General features: G+C 52.4%; 1 protein-coding gene across 2 annotated transcripts in view; it reads left to right on the plus strand.

The window, feature by feature from the left end:
• KCNIP3 (potassium voltage-gated channel interacting protein 3) overlaps positions 1-20,688 on the plus strand; it is an 80,616-nt gene that overhangs the window by 6,255 nt on the left and 53,673 nt on the right. For both annotated transcript variants that reach the window (XM_013045034.2, XM_004770942.3), the window contains exon 2: positions 5,156-5,321. In XM_013045034.2, coding sequence (XP_012900488.1) covers positions 5,162-5,321 — 160 coding nt within the window. In that variant the 5' untranslated portion in view covers positions 5,156-5,161. The remainder of the gene's footprint in view (positions 1-5,155; positions 5,322-20,688) is intronic.

Consider the following 20,688-nt stretch of genomic DNA (forward strand, 5'->3'; position numbering starts at 1 on the left):
GAAGCTTTGCCCACTGAGCATGGGCAGTGAGCAGGGCAGCTGCTGGCCTTTCAAGGGGTTTCAGGGGGTGGGAACTCACGAGGTGGGGTGTTCAGGTCCTGGGAGTTTGAGATGGTTGGGCTGATGGTATTCCTGGTGGAGAGTACAGACCTTGCCCTGGGGCAGCTGGAAGGCATGAGGGGTTGTCCTGCCCCCTCCGTCTCTGTGGTGACAGGTGTCACAGTTACTGGGGAGTCCCCTCGACCCCCCCACTACTACCCACATCCACAGCAGATCCCCCACTCACACTAATATCTCCACCATCCTTCCCACTGCCTGGGCCTCTCTCAGCACCCCCACTTCCTTCCCTGGATTTGCTTAGCCCCCCCAAGTTTGCCTCCTGCCTCCACCCTTCCTCTGCACCCCACTGGGCCACCTTTCTGAAACAAGTCTGACCGACCCTAGCTGGGACTTGAGAAGGACAGAGGAGTTGGGGTCAGTGTATGCAGGAGGAGACTGCCCCAAACCATCCACCCGGCTGGTCTGAGAACCATCTAGAACAGTGCTAGCCAATAGAAGTGTAGTGTGAGCCACAGGTGTCATGTTAAATGACAGGGAGGCACATGAAAGAAAGTTTTCTTTTTTTAAAGTGAGGGGTTTTTTTGATCATATATTTTATTTAATCCAGTGTAAGTATTATCATTTCAATATGTAAGCAATATAGTTATTAATAAGCTATTTTCCATTCTTCCAAGTAAGGCTTTGAATCCATGTCTGTTTGCACTGATGGCACATCTCAGTTTGGACTAGCTCCATTTCAAGTGCTCAGTAGCCACCTGCCCCCAGGGGCCCCTGTCTGGGACAGCACAGACCCAAGGGCTCAGTGCAGCTGCCTTGAGTGGGCCCCTAGGTCTGTTGGTCCTCTGCCTCTGACTTTGCTTCGTCTGGCACAATCTGTATGATTGTTTTTTGTTTTTTCTTTAAACTTACTCACATTTAAAATTTTTTTTTATTAACATATAATGTATTATTTGCCCCAGGGGTACAGGTCTGTGAATCAATAGGCTGACACATTTCACAGCACTCACCATAGCACATACCCTCCGCAACGTCCATAACCCCACCACTCTCCCCCTACCCATCTCCACCCCCCCACCAGCGAACCTCAGTTTGTTTCCTGAGATTAAGAGTCTCTTATGGTTTGTCTCCCTCCTGATCCCATCTTGATTCATTTTTTCCTTCCCTACCCCTCATAGCACCCCCTCCCTGCCTCTCAAATTCTTCATATCAGAGAGATCATACGATAATTGATTGTTTTTCTCTGACTCAGCATAATACCCTCCAGGTCCATCCACATCGTTGCAAATGACAAGATTTCATTTCTTTTGGTGGTTGCATAGTATTCCACTGTATAAAGATACCACATCTTCTTTATCCATTTCATATTTTAAATTTTAATAAATGCCTGAAAGGGGAATCTTTAAATCATTATTTTAAATGGAAAGAGGGGAGCCATTGATGAAGGGGACGGTTAACAGTATGGATTCCTTGCAAGCAGAAACCACCAGGACACACCTAAAGGTAGACTCTTCCTTGACCCTGAGTGCTAGAGAACACACAGCACAGGGGAACTGGGCAAGCTTGGTCAGAGGGTGTGAGGAAGAATCTCTTCTGGAACTCCGGCTTCAGCTGGCTGATTTGGAGGAAGTTCTGAGGAACTTTAGTAGGTTCTGAGGAACTTTAGTAGGAATACTTCACAACTTTTGTGAACATCAAATAAGATAGCATCTCCATATGCCTCACCTGGTGCCTGGCCCATAACAGGTGGGTCTCTAGCTTGGTGTCCTCTCTGTCCCTCCCCTGGTCCCCACAGACTTGGACTTGAAAGTGAGCTGAGACTCACCCCACCCCACTCCCCCCACAACCCATCTGGCTAGACAGGAGCTCTGGGTTATCAGGAAACGACCCTGCCCACCCACAGCCCCTGCTCTTCGGGGAACCTGTGAGCCTCAGAGAAGGCTATAGGTCCCCAGGGCCACTTGTGCCAGATGTGCCAAAGGGGACTCTGTCACCCAACCCTGGCCAACCCTTGAGGCCCACAGAGGATGGAGGGAGGGCTCCAGCCTCTGTGGAAATGATGCCAGGATAAAGCAGGAGTGGGAGGAGAGAAATTCTCAGCTGAATTATGAAGAGCATCAGGGGACTTTCATCTAGTCATCTGTGAATATTTCCTGAGGTTTTTGAGTGTGTGTGTATATCTAATAGCCTTTTTTGTTTGTGCGACAGTATTTTTATTTGAGACATTACTGAGATCATTGTGGAATCACAGTGTGGCTGTGAGAATTAATATAGAGAGACAGTGGAGGGAAGCTGTAGGTGGTAGTGGTTGGGGGGGCAGCGGAGAGAAGGTGCGAGAACCTGCCTGGCCTGTGTGAGGAGCAGCAAGGTGAGCGCTGGGCGCAGGCGACGGGGGGTTGGGGTGGGGTGGACGGTGCTGCCTGTCCAGCGGGGCGCCACTGACTGGGACTTTCTAGGCAGAACAAAGGCACTGGGGTTTTACTTGGACTGCGGTGGAAGGCATGGGTTGCTTAGCCGGGAAGGAGGTGGCTTTCATTCGAGCTGGAGTTTCCTCACGGATGCAGTTCTCCTCAATTTTGTCCCCTTAAAAAAGAGGCATTTTGGGGTGAGGGGGCTGGTCACCTCTCAGGGCTCCCTCCCTCCTATGCCTGAGAGCTCCAAATCAGGAGCAGGGTGCCCTGAGTGGGCCACTAACATTTTCTGACAGCCCAGGCAGACCCTCTCCTAGACAGACCAGTGTCAACCATTCCTGAGGATGACCTGAGGTCACTCGTCCCTCCTGACTCCCCTCCTGGCCGTTGTGTGGCCCTACCCTGTCTCAGCCACTGTGGGCCCCTTCTCTCCTCCGTAAAGACCCCCCACCCACCTCACAGAGGGTCACCGTCCTAGGCCCTACCTGTGGGGCTCCTGGAGCTCCTGCCCCTCATACCCCAACTCCCTGTGTCAGGGAGAGCACACACACTAGGTCTCGTCGGTACAGGAGAATAGGAGGACATGGTTTGGGGCTGACTCTGACGTGGCTGCGGACTCAGGAACCCCTCCCCAGCTTCCGAAGCCTCTCCGGGGTCCGGGCCCTAGGAAGGCTGAGCAGCACAGCCTGTGACCAGCACCTCCTGAACCCTGGAACCAGGAGACCACAAGGACAGAGAGACCCTGGCATGCCCCCCCGCCAGACTTCTCCTGGAATTAGTTTCCTCATCTTTAAAATGGGGGTGGTGTTGCCGACCCTGTAGGATTATCTTGACAGTGAGACCACCTTGAGGCTCAGGATAAAAGACACACACAGAGCTCTCTGCCCTGCCTGTGGGTCTTGCCTGTGGGTCTTGCCAGCCCTCCCTGGAGGACAGAACCCTAGCTCCCTGGCTGGGTCTCTCCCACTTTAGTTAGGTCCAGTTTGCAAGACAGAATTCCCATGACTAACCCTGGGCTCTATGAGGACAGTCCCTGCCAGCCAGCACCAGCACTGACCTGGGATAGACAGGGACCCAATGGATGGCTCCTGAGGCCCACGACAGTTTTTCCTTCTGACATTCTCCACTAACCCCAGCTGCAGGGCCTACAGCAAAGAATCATGAAGTGATGAAGCCACAGTTGTCCATCAACTCCCTCCCCCCCGCCCCCGCTTCCTGGACTGAAATAAAGACCTTACTCATTGAGGCCACTTCTGTCCTGAATATGATCATTAATAGTGGAGAAGGTGCCTCTCTGATCGAGCAGGGGCAGGACCTGTGTGTGTGTGTGTGTGTGCAAGTACGTGTGTGTCTGTGCATATGGGGGCCCTCCCTCAGCCTCCCTGGTACCCCGAGGCCCCTGGGCACCCCTGCTCACCCCTTCTTTCTGCCCCACCAGGATGGGGGGGGGTGCTCGCTCTTGCTGCAGCTCTGGGCACAGCTGACCTGCCTTGTTGCCAGGGTGAGCCTTGGAGGAGGGAAGGAATGTGGGTGTGGTGTTGAGCGTGTGTCAGGGAGGCAGCTCGGAGGGTGATGGCTATATAGAGAGCGTGCCCAACCGGGAAGGCCCCAGAAATCAGGGTAAGGGGTATGGATGTCACTCTGTCTAGGTGGCCACTTCACCAAAAGCTGACCAGGCAGGCAACAGACCGTCCAGCCCTACCTAGGAATGGGCCTCAGGGAGCCATGAGCCAACCCAGGACCTGGAAGCTTCTCCCGCATCATTGGTGTCTGCAGGGTGCAGCAGTCCAGCTTCCCCTCACCCGAGCATTTGTACGAACTCCTCGGTTCAGGGAAGCTTGTAGGGCTTTCCTTACTCCTCATGCTCAGAAAAGCCTGTACCCAAGACATGAGAGAGCCTGAAAGTCCAGATGCTTCCTTCCTGGCTCCTTCTGTAGCCAGGGAGGAGGCACAGGACCCAGGCAGGGACCTGGAGCTAGGGACCCCACTGAGAAGAACCCCCAGAGCAGCCTCCAGGTCCCGGGGACAGCAGGGCCATGAGGCCCATGGGGATCCCAGGCCCAGTGCCCCAGGAGGGAAGCAGGAGCAGCAGGGGCTGGGGTGCTTGGCCACGGCAGGGGGATCTTGCTGGCCTCTTCTTCGGGGGTGACTGTGACTGAGGGCTGGCTGTCCCTTGGCTCGCTCTTTGCTCTGGCTTATCCTCCCAGCCTGGCTCTCTGTCCTTTCTGGGGAGGCTGTGGCTGGCCCAGGATCCTGTGGCTGATTCCTTTCCTCTTGTCATCAGCACAGGTCAGTCTCTGCTTCTTGCGCCCAAGAGCGGACCGATGCAGGGGCTCTATTTGGGGCCCCGGGTCTGCAGCACTTGCCCAGCTGCTCGTCTGTTCATTGGCTTTGGGGACGATGCAGAGTTAGCACACATGGAACCTCATGACCCTGGAAGGATATCCCCAACTCACCACCCTGGTGGCCATTGTCCTGGCCAACCAACCCGACCTCTCAGGACTGGTGCCCACGCAGGGGGGTTCTCCCTCCTGCAACTGGAGCTCAGGCCATGTGTCCTGGGTAGAGGGACCCTGGGGACAAGACTTGGGGGTGGGTAAAGGGTGACCCTGCCCTGGAGATTGCGGTCGGCCTGGAGGTCCTCTCTGAATGGGGGCTCAGGGCTGCTCTGCCTGTCCCTGCTACAGGAAGTGATGAAGGTGTCAGATGGCAGCCTCCTGGGAGACCCCGGGCGCACGCCGCTGAGCAAGAAGGAGGGCGTCAAGTGGCAGCGGCCACGGCTCACCCGCCAGGCCCTGATGCGGTGCTGCCTGGTCAAGTGGATCCTGTCCAGTGCCGCCCCCCAGGGCTCAGGTAGGGGCGGTGGGGGGCTGGGCAGAGGGCGGGAGTGGGCATGGGGCATCTGATCTGAGCTCTCCTCTCTCTGAGGGCTCAGAGACCAGCTGGGGACCCTAGCCCAGGCCGAACCACCTCTGCTCCGTTGGCAGAGTATGTTTTCATTCATTCATGTAAGCAAGGCCACTGCACTCAAGGCAGGACCCGCAGAGGGTGGGGACCGAGGATTGGAACCATGCTGAGGTGTCCCACCTCGGTTGCTGGATAGAGCGAGGGGTTTGAGTCCGACAGGCCCGGCTGGCTCTGTCTACCATCTGAGGGTCACCTGGGGCAGTTCACATGTCCTTCTTAAGTTCTCTGTGAAAAGGACGGGCAGCAGTGCATGCCAAGGCCCAGAGAGGAGACAGCCCCGGCCCTCGCCCCGCCTCAGTTCTACCCAGCGCACCCCAGGGCCTGTGCTGGCTGCTCACCTCGGGCAGCACTGGGGATGGGGGCGGGGTGTCGCTCCTGAGGGGTCTTAGGAAACAGCTGCTCTGCGCTTGTTTTTGGTGATATTTGATGTCTGCCAAGTGTGACAGAGCAAGGGACACACAGGTCGCCTCCTGCAGCCCCTGAACTCTCACATGCACATGCCACACAATCATACCTGTGTACACCTACCAATACCCCTGTGCCTCCACCGCACATGAATGTGCACACCCACCCACCACGCCCATGTGGGTGCACACCCAGGCGTGCGCACTGCTCACACCCTCGTGCACACATACCCACATGTGTGTGATCACATAGTGCACAGGTGCACAGGAGAGCCTGCCTCTTTGCCTTGAAGGAAAAGGGCAGACCTGGGCCCTGACAGCCCATCCTGTTTGTTGTCTCAGACACTCTCTGCACGATTTCCAGGGAGACTCGGTTCCTCTGGCAGGAGAACAGGCATAAATCATGGCCCCGGTCTCCCAGGCCTGATGCAGGGGAGAGGGGAGGGGATGGCCCTAAGGGCCCCCGCATCGGCAAAGCAGCTGGTGGCCACCTGTGTTGAGTGGTTGAGTGGTCAAACCCCCTCTGGGGTGCTCCCAGCGCCATTCCAGCCCCTCCCTTCTGCCACCCCCCAGAGCCCCTGTCCGTCTGTGCTGTGGGCTGACATTTGCTCCTGGCCCTTCCCTTCCGTGCCGAGGCCTCTCGCGGGAACACATGTGCGGGGACGTGCGCGCTCCTCGGGGTGAGGATGGGGAATGGATTTTGCATGTGGCGGAAATATGAAGGCACTAAAAGTTCATGCAAACAGCTTTCCTGGGAGACTGGCCTCTGGACAGTGCTGTTTGTTCCACAGCGGAGTAAATGCAACGCCATTTGTTGTAGGGATAGAAACCAAGAGCAGGGGTGAGCCCGAGCGGTGTGTGTGATGGGGTCTGGTCTGCTGCTGCCTGTGCTGCTTGGGGCTCCAATACCCCCCTGGTCTTGGCCCCCAGGCTTTTATTTATTTATTTATTTATTTATTTATTTCTGAAAGCTGGCTCCTCACCCAGCATGGGGCTTGAACTCATGACCCCGAGATCAAGAATCACACGTGACCAAGAGAGCCAGGCACTACCTCTGGGCTTTTCTGGGCAGCAGCACAAGACCATCACCTCAGTGTCCCTCTCCGTCTCACCCTCCCTGATCCTCTCCATCCAGGACCCCCACCCCCAGGCTTCTCTCCTGCGGGGCCCCACCTCCAGCTTCCTTCCTGCTTTAGGACTGGGCTGAAGGGTGACAGGCTACCTCCTGGCTGAGGCTGTTTGCACTCCCAAGTGTGGGTGGGCATCGAGGAAAGCCAGCTGGGGGCTGGGCTTGTTGTGTTCAGGGTCATAAGGAGGGGGCCCTGAGGGGCCCATACATCCCACCTTGAGCTGGGGGGGGGGGGCTCCTGGAGGTCAGGAACCGAGGCTGAGCTGTCAGGATGTGTTTGGAGACTTGTCATAGCCCAGAGCCGTGGGGGCAGGAGGGGGGTGTGGATGGAACAGGGCCCAGGACACCTTCCATGTCTCAGGCCCAGTCCAGTGCATTGCCCTGCATAGACACGTCCCCCAGACTCCATGCCAGGCCCTTAGAGGCTATGCAGCGTGTGGAAAAACAAGATCCTATTTCATTGGATAGGGTACGCCCTGCAGATCACTCTGTTTTATTAGAATCAACAGAAGCTCAGGGAGGTCACATGACACAGCAGGTCACAGGGTATTACGGGGCAGAGTGAGGGCTCTGACTGGGAGCTTTTCCACAGGTTCTGGGTGGGGGGGGGGGGCACGGGGGGGCGGGGTGCTCACCCTGATGTTTGTCTTCCATGTCTTTTCTCTCGGGGAACCTCTGGGATCTCTGGAGGCAGCAGCCATTCTCACAGACTAAGGAACTGAGACCTGAGTGCACCCCTGATCTCCACAGGGCCCAACTCCCAGACCCTGACTCCTTAGTCCAAAGACGTCTTCTATGTAACCCTCCTGGGATGGAATGGCTGGTGTGGTCACACTGAGGGCTTGGCATGCACGTGAAATGCTAGTGTGCCCAGATGAGGCACTTCTCCTTCAGGAAGCTTCCTGGGCTCTGGGTGAAGAGAACAATCAGTGCCTTCAGTGTCACTCAGTCCCCGAGCTCAGCAAGGCCCCGCTGCAGTGTCTGGAGTGCCGGTGCCTGTGGAAGGCAGGCGTTAAGGCCGAGACACTACACCCTTGTTGTCAGGGGTTTTTCCATTCAGATGAAGCAGGTCAGAGAGACAGATTTCTGGGACGGCTTGGGGGAAGAAGCCAAGGCTGAGGAAAGCACATGGATGTCCCTGAGGCTGAGGCGGCCTTGTCGTCAGGGGCCGGGATTCGAGGGTGCGATGGCTGGACCAGCTGCTGCTGTGCCTGGGGGTCCCTCCTGGGCTGTGAAGGCCCCCACATGGAACTGGGATCTGGCTGGCTGCAGTGGCCTCTGAGATAGGCCCAAGAGCAGGGGAGTACAGGGGAGCCCAGGGCAAACGCTCTAACCCCAGCACCCCACCCAGAAGGAGGGCCCAGCCTTGGCGGGAGACTGTCCGTCACTAGCCCTGGGGGACCTGGCCTCAGTGACCCAGGGGCTGGGACCCTGACCTGCTCTGCATGTCTCCCCAGCTTCCAAAAGTCCTTCCTGTCACGATACCGGAACATCTCTCCAAGAGCCTCGCTAAGCTACCAACAGGGTAGACTGTTTCTCAAGTCTGACTCCCCAGGAGGACAGAGAGACTGGATTTCTTCAACTATAAAACTGTCATCAGGGGCTCCTGGGTGGCTCAGTCGTTAAGCATCTGCCATGATCCCAGGGTCCTGGGATCAAACCCCCGCATCAGGCTCCCTGCTCTTCAGGAAGCCTGTTTCTTCCTCTCCCACTCCCCTAGCTTGTGTTCCCTCTCTCGCTGTGTCTCTCTCCGTCAGATAAATAAAATCTTAAAAAAGAAGAGAAAGAAAAAAAGAAAGTCACCATGTCCCTTGGGCTTTGGGTCCGTCACTCTGCTACATCTGAATTGTCTCGTGGCCTGTGCTGGGGCCTGGTCCGCAATAGGCTCTTCCACTGTCCCACAAGGCCAGCTGCTTCTGGGCGTGGGCAACAGAGTAAGGTCAGCAGGCCTTGCCAGCGCTGGCCCTTGGCCACACTTCTTGGTTGTCAGAGGAGTCGCTCAGGCAGCAGCTATGGTGTGTGGGACCCTGTGGTGGGAGCTGGTGCTGGCAGGAGCAGGGAGTAGGAAGGACGTCCATACGCAGATCGAGGGTCCGCTCCGGCGAAGATAAGCGGTGGTCCCTGCCGGAATGAGGGGTGCAATGGAGCCGACCTGACAACTGGTGGCTGGCTTGTCAGCCTGCCAGCAAGCTGTGTATTTAACTTCAGCCTGGGGACGAGATGTTCCTGTAGGAACCCATCGGCCGTCTTAGACCACGTGGCACTCTGCTGGGGAACAGTGCCACGCAGCAAGGAGTATAGCCTACCCGGCCATCTTGTCTACCTGACCCCTGGGCTACTTCTCAGGCCTGCTGCCCTCTGGACAACAGTCACCCCTCCCCCTCTCTCTTCTCCTCCCCCTCCCTGACCCTTGAACAGATGGTTCGCAACCATCCACGAGTGAGTGGAGATCTGTACCCCAGGCCATCTGTTCTTCCAGGAAGTATGGGCGGGCAGATGTATCCGTCACTCTGCCCCCCAGGAAGGCTCCCCTTCTCCATCGTCCTTCTCTGCTGAAGAGGCCACCGTGTCAACCTAGAGTCCGTGCTGGCATTTCTTGCTGCTCTGTCCATAAATGACATGGGAATGCTCTTCCTCTTCAGATGGCCCTAGAGACTCCCCATGGGGTCACAGGTATGGGTTGAGGGGCTGCTGGTGCAGCAGTTGCTGTGGGGACATGAGTCTCTTGCTACATTCTTACCTGAGCCTTCCAGACCCTCTGTGCCTGCACTCGGACATCGCTTATGCACATGCAGATAGAATGATAGAATGCTGCACACACACGTCTAGGCCTTTAGAGCCGAGAGAGAGGTTGATACTCAGTACCTGATGGGCAGCAGAGGTTGGCTCCATGAGAGCTCAGTAGCGAGCCACTAGCTCCATGTCAAAAGGAAAGATCTTTGCCAAAGAAAGATGGCTTTACTCCAAACCTGGGGAGACCATGGAATGTTCCCCCTGGGGATGGCCATTGGCCTATAGACACGCTGCTTTGCCTGGAACGCAATGGGTGCTCGTGAATGTGCAGGGTCACAAGGCCCAAGGGGCAGAACTGCTGGTCTGTGGCCTGACGTGCTGCCTAGCCCTTACTTGCTCTCCGGAAAGCAAATGGTTTCGAGCAGCGTGCTTCACGGCGGTGTACAGGAAGGCCCAGCCAAAGCTTACTTCCTTTTATCAGCTGGGAGAGTGCAAGGTGCAACAGTTCGTCTTTCACTTCGGAGGGAATATTTTGACTTGGCTGTACTTGTGTATAACAGAAACCCCAAATAACAGCGGCTTAATTTATTTTTATTTTTTTTTTTTAAAGATTTTATTCATTTATTTGACAGAGAGAAATCACACAAGTAGATGGAGAGGCAGGCAGAGAGAGAGAGGGAAGCAGGCTCCCTGCTGAGCAGAGAGCCCGATGCGGGACTCGATCCCAGGACCCTGAGATCATGACCTGAGCCGAAGGCAGCGGCTTAACCCACTGAGCCACCCAGGCGCCCAACAGCGGCTTAATTTAGACAAAGATATGAGAAATCTGGGCTAAGCAGTGACTGGCACCAGGTTAGCAGCTTGGGGATGTCAGAATCAATGTCTTTGGGATTTGGGGTTTTTTTTTGAGGGGGGGCGGATGCCCTTTTCCTCACAGCCCCAAGGTAGTTGCTTTGGCTCCAGCCATCACGGCTTCATTCTAGGCAAAGGGAAGGAGGAAAGGGTAGTGGTTTGATTAGGAAAGCAACACTCTCATGGAAATCTCTGGAAGATTTCTTCCTGTATTTCACTGGCCAGAACTGAGCCACCCTGATGGCAAGGAAGGTGGGGGAATGTTGGTTTTTTGTTTTTGTTTTTTTTTTAAAAGATTTTATTTATTTATTTGACAGACAGATCACAAATAGGCAGAGAGAGAGGCAGAGAGAGAGAGAGAGAGAGAGAGAGGAGGAAGCAGGCTCCCTACTGAGCAGAGAGCCCAAGGCAGGGTTCAATCCCAGGACCCTGAGATAATGACCCGAGCCGAAGGCAGAGGCTTTAACCCACTGAGCCACCCAGGCGCCCCAGAATGTTGGTGTTTAAAAGCTGGTTACATTTCTGCCTCCAAGAGAATCTGAATTCCGTAGGTGAAAAAGCAGAGGAGAATGAATACTGATGTGGCATTCTAGGCCACATGGACTTTATGAGGTCGTTTTGATGACAGAATGTGCTGGTGGCCAGAAGGACCTTAGCCAACTGCCTGGCCCATGCTAGGTGCCCAGTAAATGTAGGGGGTGGAGGGGATGGCCAGAAGTTTCTGCTCCAGTCCTCCTGTTGTTTTCCTCTACCCTCCTCATCAGAGCGACCCCTTTTCCCCTCCCCATTCTCTGCTCTATAGAGACACCAACAGTGCTGTCATTTGGTGTCAGTGAGCAGAGACCAGAGGTCAAGAAGTAGCCAAAGGTCAGGACCCTACCCATCCCCCAGCTCTACGCAGGGCCCCTGGCTACTGAGCATCCCAGGCAGAAGGCTGGGTGGGAGCAGGCTGCTCCTTTTCTGGCCACGGAGAAACCCTGGGTCATGGGTGAGGCCCACTGCAGTGAGATCACACTCTCACCCGAATATCACACCAGCGGCACCTCCTCTATTGGTGCTGGGAGCTCCGGAGCAATGCCCACCTCCCCCACCCCCTTCCCAGTCCAGGAAGCTGCAGCAGCCCTTCCGCCTCCAGAAGAGTGAGCTCCTGGGTCCTGGGGAGCCAGAGCAGGCACAAGGTGAAGGGGCTGGCCTGAGGGTAGGAGTAAGGGCTGCTTGAGGACGTCCACCCTGGCAAGGGGCTGGCCATCTCCTGGATGCTCTGGGCTGAGGGCTGGGTAGCAGGTGGTCCTGGGGAAGGCTGAGAGAACAGGAGGCAGAGACGGAGAACAGAGGAAGGAAGAGGGAAGGAAGTGCAGGTCAGAGAGGCCGAGACCCTGAGGGTCAGGGTTAAGATCAAGAGGAGAGACAGGCCGGAGAGGGGGGAGAGAGAATTCCAGAAGGAAGGCTCTGAGTGTCAGGTTGGGGAGAGGCAGGCAGAGGAAGGACGGAGCAGGCTGGGGGTAGCCTGCACTGTGGCTGGTCAGGCCGAGCTGAGGGCAGGAGCTAGGGCCCCCAGGATGGGGCCCGGCCCAGGGGTGGCGGGGCGTGGGGAGACCCCAGGCCCAGCCCGGGGGGCTGCTCTGAGGCTTCAGGAATGCCACCACGGCTGCAAGAAGCACCTGGGAGACATCATCAGCTTCTTCTTCCGCTTCATCTCTGGGAACCTGGCTCGAGGTGAGGGCTGCTTTGACAGGACCAGTCAAGGGAGCAGAAGAAGCAGGTTTGGGACTCAGGACTGCTGAGCCTGCCTTGTAGGGGGTTGGGGCAATTAGAGGTGGTGGGAACCCCAAGAGCAGAACTGGAAGGAACCCCCTGGCTCAGGGCCCTGCCCTTCGACCGCAGGCAGTGAGTGCCAAGCTGGGCTCCCATACTCTTGGGCTTGAGGAGGGAGCAGATGTGGGAGGGGGCTTCCTTCTCCCGGAGCACAGACTTGGGCTCATCCAGGAGCAGGAGGCCCCAGGGCCAGCCCACCTGTCTTGCCCACACTGACCCCAGTGCCCTGGCCTCTCCCCTTCCCAGAGTCCCTTTCTTGTTCCCCCAAATAGAGGTGTGACTTCTGCAGTGAGGATGAAAGAAACTGCTTGAAAGAGCTATCTTTTAAAATCTATACAACCAACCAACCTGGAATTTCAGGCAGGGACACCCATGGGGCCGTCAGGCTCAGGCCTGGGGAGGAGCCCCATGTGGGAGTGACAGCAGAACAGGCCAGGTCCCGCTTCTGCTCTGTCTCCTTTGCCCCTCACCAGGATGAGTGTTCTGGGGCCAACCAGGACCAAGACCCCGCATCAGCCGTGGGGACCGGGAGGCTGGCACAAGGAGAGGGTTTCCTGTGTGTGTCAGGAGCTCCAGACACTGAACGGAGAGACCCTCAACAGCTCGGGGCTTCTGGTCCTTTTGTCTTTCCCTGTTATTAGAAGGATATGAGGGGAATTTGGCTGAAGTAATCCCATGATTCTCTAAAGAGATATCAAATGAAATCCCTGACACATAAACATGAATCAGTGTAGACATGTGATGTATTGTTTTTTTAGCCAAAGATAAAAAATGCTTCTGTTGCCCAAAGATGCTCATAGACCCTGAGGGATGATGTGCCCACACTGAGTGGGGCTGGGCTGAAAAGCCGGGTCTGTTGTCCCCTCTCTGGGGGTGCGGGCCTGGTCCCCTGCTCTGATTCCCTGCTCTGACCCACCCGAGAGCCAGGCACAAAGCCTGGTACGCCAAATCCTTGTCAAATTAATGAATAATACTTTAAGAAGAATAAAAACACAAAACTGAGCATATAACCAATCCTATCAATCATCTCAAAATCGGTCAGATAATAATGATTTCAAATACTGAAAAGCAGTAATAGATCTCTAATCATAAGACAGGATTCTGATATAAGGAAGGTTTGCAGAGGGAGATCAGATGGAGATCTGAGTCTAAAGCAGGAGTGGTGACCTCAGGGGACTTTAAGGGAGAGGGACCCAGTGTGGCTGCCAGAAGTGGGGGCCCAGGCTCACAAGCCAGCTTTTCAAAGGCAGTGGAAGCTCTCTCTCTGCTTGTGATGCCCCTTTGCAGACTGTGGGCCACTCCTCAGCGAGGGGAGACACCTGGGGGTTAGGCTTAGTGGTGGAGGGATGAGCCTGGAGTTACCAAGCCTCCGGCATGTCCCCACGTGCTGCTTCTACTAGTTGCTCCTGCGTGTTCCTGCTGCCTGGTGATCAGGACTGCCTCTCCTGCCCCTGCTCGGCCTGGGCTCTTCATCTGTCCCAGGGGGATGGATATGTGTCATGGTCCCTGCTCCACGGGGCGCCTAGAGAGTCAGAAAGACCCCTCGCTTACTGAGTTTCCCTGAATGGGAGTCTTTTTCGTCCAGTAATCTCAAGCCCCTTTTTCAAGGCTTTTTACATGCTTGATGGGCTTGCAGACTCATGGGAGCTTTTTCTCACTACCTCTGTGTGTCTCCGTGTCTCCGTCTGTCTTGCAAGGAGGAAGGAGGCTGCGGGTCTGTGTCACCTAAGGGTGCAACCTGCCTCCCTCGGCTTCAGTTTCCTCATCTGACAAAAACCAAACAAACAAAAAGGGACAAAGACTTGACCTTGCTGGCCTACTTGTGAGCTCCTTCCAGCTCTAGATGCTGGTTCTGGGCGTCACAGTAAGTGGGGGGTGCGGGAGCAAGGAGCCGGAGAGCAGGCTGGTGTCTGCTCTCAGACCAAGAGACATGATGCTTGAACACAATGGCTGGACGTTCACATGTGGGACAAGCCGGGGGAGGGGCAATTCCTTGTCACCTCTGACTTTTCCCGTCTTCCCTGCGGGATTGCTCTTCCCTGTCCTTGGGGGAATTCTGTGCAGGTCCTGTGGGTGTCTTTCAGGGGTTGGTGCATCTTCAGGGAATCCTGCCTGGCCCCGATCAGAGTTCTAGACCCTCATCCACTTCAGGATCTCCCTCCGGCTGGCTTGTCTCAGGCCAGAGTGTGGACAAGGTCCTAGGCGTCTCCACTCCTTGTCCCTTGTTCACCTTGCTTCCCACCTGGTTCTGGTGGCCAGGCCAATGCCAGTTCCCTTCCTTTGCTCACGATGCCCCTTGACCCCATCTCCCAACTGTTGAGACTCCCCCTCTCCAGGCAGCACGAGGAGGAACAGTGAAGGTGGATTCCCCCAGCTCTCGTCCGCAGGGTCTGAGGGGCTCTGGGGAAATGCATCCTCTGCCTCCAAGACCATCACCCGGTGGGTGTCCAGTTTCCACCCCTCACCCTGGCTGTCTTGGCCATTGTAACCATGGCCTTCACCTGACCTCCTCCCAGTGTGGGTCAGACCCACCTGGCCCCAGACACGGGCCCAGACCCCAAAGGCTTCCTAGAAGGACCTCAGTTGGACAGAGGACTAGAGCCCCTTGGTATAGGAGGAGGGAAGACAAGTGCACCAACCAACCTTTCCAAAGATGTTCCCTTTCTCCGCCTCACCAACCTTTTCCTTCTCTGCCCCCTGGCGGGGTGAGGAAGGATAAGTCACAAGACCGGTTTCCTAGGCCCTTTGTATGACCTCCAGAGCTGGTCTCTACTGCTGGGCCAAAGCCACATTTAACACCTGGATGTGAGACATGGAGTCCACATCAAGACGGGGGGAGAGCCTTGTCTTCTGAGCCCCCGGCCCCACCAGGCAGCAGGCCTCCACGCCCCCAGGGCTTCCAGGGACACTGCATGGGGCAAAGGTGGGGAAGGGCCAGGAGCCAGGGAAGAGGGCTGGAGATTGAGATTGAGGCCGCAAAGCCTGGAGGTTCCAGACAAAGCTGGGCACAGCTGGCTTGCATTGTCAAAGCATCATTCTCTCTGTGTTAAAAATATCGTTCTTCCACAAATAGACAGTGAGTGTGTGTCAAGGTTCTATTGAAGTACTTAATAAGGAAACCAGCAGAATGACAAAGCTGATTCAAAAGAGAAAGAAACACAGGGAATTTTAGAGCGGGTGGAAATAAAAGGGACACAGAGCTATGACCTCTCCGTTAGACTGAAACGAAGAAAGATCCAGGGCGGTCAGACAGCCACCTGCAGGGCTATCTTCTCTGCCAAAGAAAAGAGGAAATCATGGCCTCTTAACAGTTTTATAGGCTTATGAAATGTCTGGGACCTCATCCCTGTACATCCCACTTCTGCTCCCCTGGAGAGTCCGAGGCTCTGGGCAGGCATTGGACAATGCCCTAGCGGGACTGAGAGGCTGGGCAATACCCAGCTGGCTTTGTCCCCACACTTTTTGAACAGAAGACCATCTCTGGCGCTCCCAGCTGGTAAAAGGGTAAACTGAGGCACGTTAAGAATTTCAAGTTTATTTAAGCACACATCAATTCAAACAGGGCAGCGCCCATCCAGAAGTGGTGAGGACCGCTCCACAGACAGGAGCTAGGGGAAGGGTCTTATAAGGAAGGTGCCAAAGCAAAGCAAGGAAATATTTGATTGGCGGTGGCTGATGTGGTTGCCTTATTTGGGAAAGCCTGGTTGGCTGCTTGTGATGGTTTGTTCTTAAATTTCCTGGGGTTTGGGCTCAGTTGCATAGAGCCAAGGCATTAGAGCCATCACGGTCCAGTGGACTCCTTGTTTCCTCTCTTAAACAATCCCCCCCCCTTCTGGTCATCTTTCATACGTGAGGGATTAACCGGCCACTTGTTATTACGGCCGCTCTCCGTCACCCTCAGGGTCAAGTTCTGATCTTGTCGGGAATCACCGATTATGATGTCAGGCTATGGAAGGATTGCTTTTGCTGTTCATCTCATCGTTCATCTTGTTTCTGCTCGTCCGAGCATAGTGAGACCATCTGATGTACTTCTGATGCTTATGAGCATCTATTTCAGACCCTGGAGAGAACACGGTGCACCAGGGAGATCACCGCGATGACTCTCAGGAGGATGATAATGACAAGAGATTGAAGTGTGCTCCTTCCCCAGGGCACCCACAAGCCCAACCAGTTGGTGTCCAGTAAATCAAAGAACGTGTCTGAAGAGGCATCGACCTACTTAGCTAAGTGGCTTGTTGGTTAATTTCTCGTATGTGAATTTCTGCTGTACCAGTGGCCTTATCCAGGTTCAGCAGGAGGTAAATGCTATGGCAGACTCCTCCTTGCTCAGGCCACAAGTAATCCAGAGCAATTTTATTATCTAAAACCAATTTATCAGCTTAAAATAATGGCTGTGCCCAAGAGGCATTTTTTTGGGGTGGATATTTCGCTACCCTTTATACCCTGCCTTTGAAACCGCTCCAAGAAGTTTCACAATCTAGGATTTGAGCTGGTAGGTTGTGCCATCCCACTGAACACGTCCTTTAGCCCCGAGAATTGGTCACCTCAGTAAAATAGCTGTGTCTTACTTCAGGTGGCAGTACCCAGGGGGGTTCCCAAACCTAGGCCTAAATGGTGCAAGCAATCAGGTATTTAATAAAAGCATTTCCATGGAAACAAAAGGAAAGCCAAGGTTAATGGTTAGAGCAGACTATAAATGGGTTTCTGAGCCCAGAGGGAAGCCAGTCAAGAAGATGTCTCCATGTTGGCCTCCTAGAGGTAGGGCTTAAAGCCACTTTTATAGTTTGGATGTCTCTGGTGGTGTCAGAGGTATTTCGGAGAACTTTCTGAGTGACAGGCACAAAGCTTATTCACCCATGAGTCCTTGTGGTGATTTCTCTAAAGTTTATTATCTATTTGTCTGGAAGTAGTTGGCAGAGCTTTGGGAAAAGGAAAGTGTTTGTTCTTAATGAGTCCAAATCAGAGGAAGAAAATTAGAAACGTTAGTTTGGAAAGCTGTAGCCAGATATCAGGGAAAAACTGGAAGAATTTAGGATTCAAGCCAGTTTACAGGTAGAAAACAAACCTCAAAGACAATGAATGGGACTGGAATCTAATAGCCACAAGGGTTTATGATAGTTTTCTACAGAAATTATAATTTTACAGAAACTACATTTGCAGAAACAAAATTTCTTTCTCTACAATGACCCCAATTTCTAGCAAAGGTAATAAGATAAATATATTTGCAGAGTAAGTTGTCTCATTAAACTTGGCCTGGTTATTTATATAAGAATGCCAAGAACAGTGATTTTAAGTATATCCTTAAGTATAATATTCCAGTTAAAGTTTGGTCATATCTAAGGGGCTTTAGTGGATCTATGAAGTCATTCCCGTTTCATTAGATTTTTTTTTTAAGTCTCTTTAGTCTAAGAAGTCAAGCCAAAGACTTGCCCAATTGTGCCCTATTACAAGGAGAAGAGATTCTTACTGAACTTACATTGTCATAAAACCTACATTGTCATAAAAAATAAGACTAGCCAATAAGAGTTTCTGGATTTTGGAGAGATCAGGCAGAGAGGAAGAAAAGATAATGTATTATTATTATTATATGTTATCATGTATCACATATAATAATATTCATTTTTGTTTACAAAAGAATACTTAACCAAATTGCTATGTTATAGATAACTTTAAAAAAAAATAAAGGAAAAGAAGCATTTTTTAAATCCAGAAAACAAAACGCTGAAGACCCAGCCATGCTTCAGAGTAATAAAACTTATAATTATCCTCACCAATCCATGCAGTCCCACATCATTAATTATTTTTTTAGAGACTTATTTATTTATTTGAGAGAGAGAGAGAGAGCAGGGGGAGGGGGAGAGGGAAAGAATCTCAAGCAGACACCGCCCACCCCCAAGCTGAGCACTGAGGCTGACTAGGGGCTTGATCCCATGAAGGAGACCATGACCTGAGCCAAAACCAAGAGTCCGGGTGGATGCTTAATGACTGAGCCACCCAGGTGCCCCTTGTGTCAAGAGTTCTTGACCCTCAGGTTTCCCGTCGAGTTTCATGGTGTCATCTTATAGTTATCAGAAATCTCTCCCTGTCCGAATTCTTTTCCTGAATCTCTTTGAAGAGGAAGGCTTTCTGCAAACGCAGTAAAGGAAAACAGAAACTGTGTATAAATATCAGAAGATGTAAAAATGGCCACGGATTAAGGTCCAATGACCGTTCATTATCATACAGTTAACAAGGGTTTTTGTTATGTCGGTGACATCCTTTTTTTTTTTTAAGATTTTATTTATTTATTTGACAGAGAGAGAGAGAGCACAAATGGGCAGAGAAGCAGGCAGAGAGAAAGGGGAAAGCAGGCTTCCCGCTGAGCAGAGAGCCTGATGGAGGGTTCCAACCCAGGACCCTGAGACCATGACCTGATCTGTAGGCAGAGGCTTAACCCTCTGAGCCATCCAGGCATCCCAACATCCATTTTAAGATAATCACCATAATTACCATTGATAACATGATACCAGGACATATGAGATGTCTAGGAATTTCATAGAACTTCTGGAACACTCAACATCAATAACACGTATCCGTACAAATATAACTTAGAGAAGGGTTAGCATCATTCTTATTTGACAATTCTTTCCATGTAATTTAATGTATCAAAGAAGCTTTAGTGAGCTTTATGGCTCTTTTATAAGGAGTGAGAACTAATCTGCTGAGATGTTCCAGAGCCCTCAGGAGAATTCCAAGGTAGTTTAAGACCAAAAAGACTTCACTTAGAATTTGATTATGGGAAGTTTATACAAAATATCAAAAGGTTTGAACAGTTGATTAAATATGATCTTGGTAATCTAGTCAACCAAAGTGATAAAGACTTCTAAGGCAAACAAAGTTTTAAACAAAAAAAAACAGACGCACAAAACCTTAGCTTTTTTTTCTTTTTAATTGTGTTGTTAGTCACCATACAGTACATCATTAGTTTTGGATGCAGTGTTCCACGATTCCTTGTTTGCGTGTAACACCCAGTGCTCCATGCAGTCCGTGCCCTCCTTAATACCCAGCACCCGGCTCACCCATCCCCCACCCCCTTTCCTTCTAAAACCCTCCACTTTGTTTCCCAGAGTCCGCAGTCTCTCATGGTTCGTCTCCACTCCGATTCCTTCCCCTTCATTTTTCCTGTTGCCTCGTGTCTTCCCTGCTATACCTTATGTTCCACAAGTAAGTGAAACAACAAACCTCAGCTCTTTTAATAGAAAAGACTCCCTTCTCCCAATTGATCAAAAACCTAGTTAAAAAAAAAAAAAACATGAAACACAAGAAATTGTTTCGGTAAAACACAATCTTTGCTTTCCAGGTGGATTATCCGAAGATGAAGGAAAACCTTTCATAGTCTCTGATCAAGCGCAGCCCAACCATCCAAGAATACTTTGTTCTTTTAACAAGCAAAAGGGAATTACATTTTATTTTTGCCTAAGCATACTATTGATATTAGAGCTTATTTTTAAAAACCCTTCTTAGGGGCATCTGGGTGGCTCATTCTGTTAAGTGGCTGCCTTCGGCTCGGGTCCTGATCTCAGGGTCCCCCTTATTGGGCTCCCTGCTTGCTGGGGAGCCTGCTTCTCCCTCTCTCTGCCACTCCCCCTGCTTGTGCTCTCTCTCTCTGTTAAATAAATAAATAAAATCTTTTTAAAAAATAATAAAACCCTTCTATAAAATCCCTTCAGTCTTAGCCAGCTCGACCACATGAGATTTTCCCCTCTCTCTCTCCTCTGACTTTCCATATTCCATTTAGTTTTTGCCCTTTATTCTCTTCATTCTCATTCTGAAACAACCAGTACTGTCCCATAGGGCAAAATAACTCCATTTTCCTTTAACAAAAATGCATTTCTTTATTTTATGTCTTTTCTTACCGAAAATACCTCCTACTCTCCTTGTGCGCAGAGTTGTCTCTCTCATTATTTCTAGCGGTTTTGATTACATATATCAGTTAGATTTTTTAACCCTTGGAAACCTTGATTTCTACGGACACTAAGGAGTGCACAGTTGTGGACTGTTACACCAGCGTTCTATAGATTGGCAAACTTACTAATACGTTTCATAATTTCTAGGAGCATACTCTTCCTCATAGGAAATTTTTCCACATGGCACAAAACAGAAGTCTCTTTAGTTGGTCTGTATTAAGAAGCCAAAGTCAGGGGTGCCTGAGTGGCTCAGTCAGTTAAGCAGCTGCCTTTGGCTCAGGTCATGATCCCAGCGTCCTGGGATCGAGCCCCTCATCAGGCTCCCAGCTCAAGGAGCTCCCTGCTCCCTCCCTCTAATATCACTACCCCTGCTC

The sequence above is a fragment of the Mustela putorius genome, unplaced genomic scaffold (genome assembly GCF_011764305.1).
Source record: "Mustela putorius furo isolate JIRA1106 unplaced genomic scaffold, ASM1176430v1.1 tig00000281_pilon_pilon_pilon, whole genome shotgun sequence".
Taxonomy (NCBI): domain Eukaryota; kingdom Metazoa; phylum Chordata; class Mammalia; order Carnivora; family Mustelidae; genus Mustela; species Mustela putorius.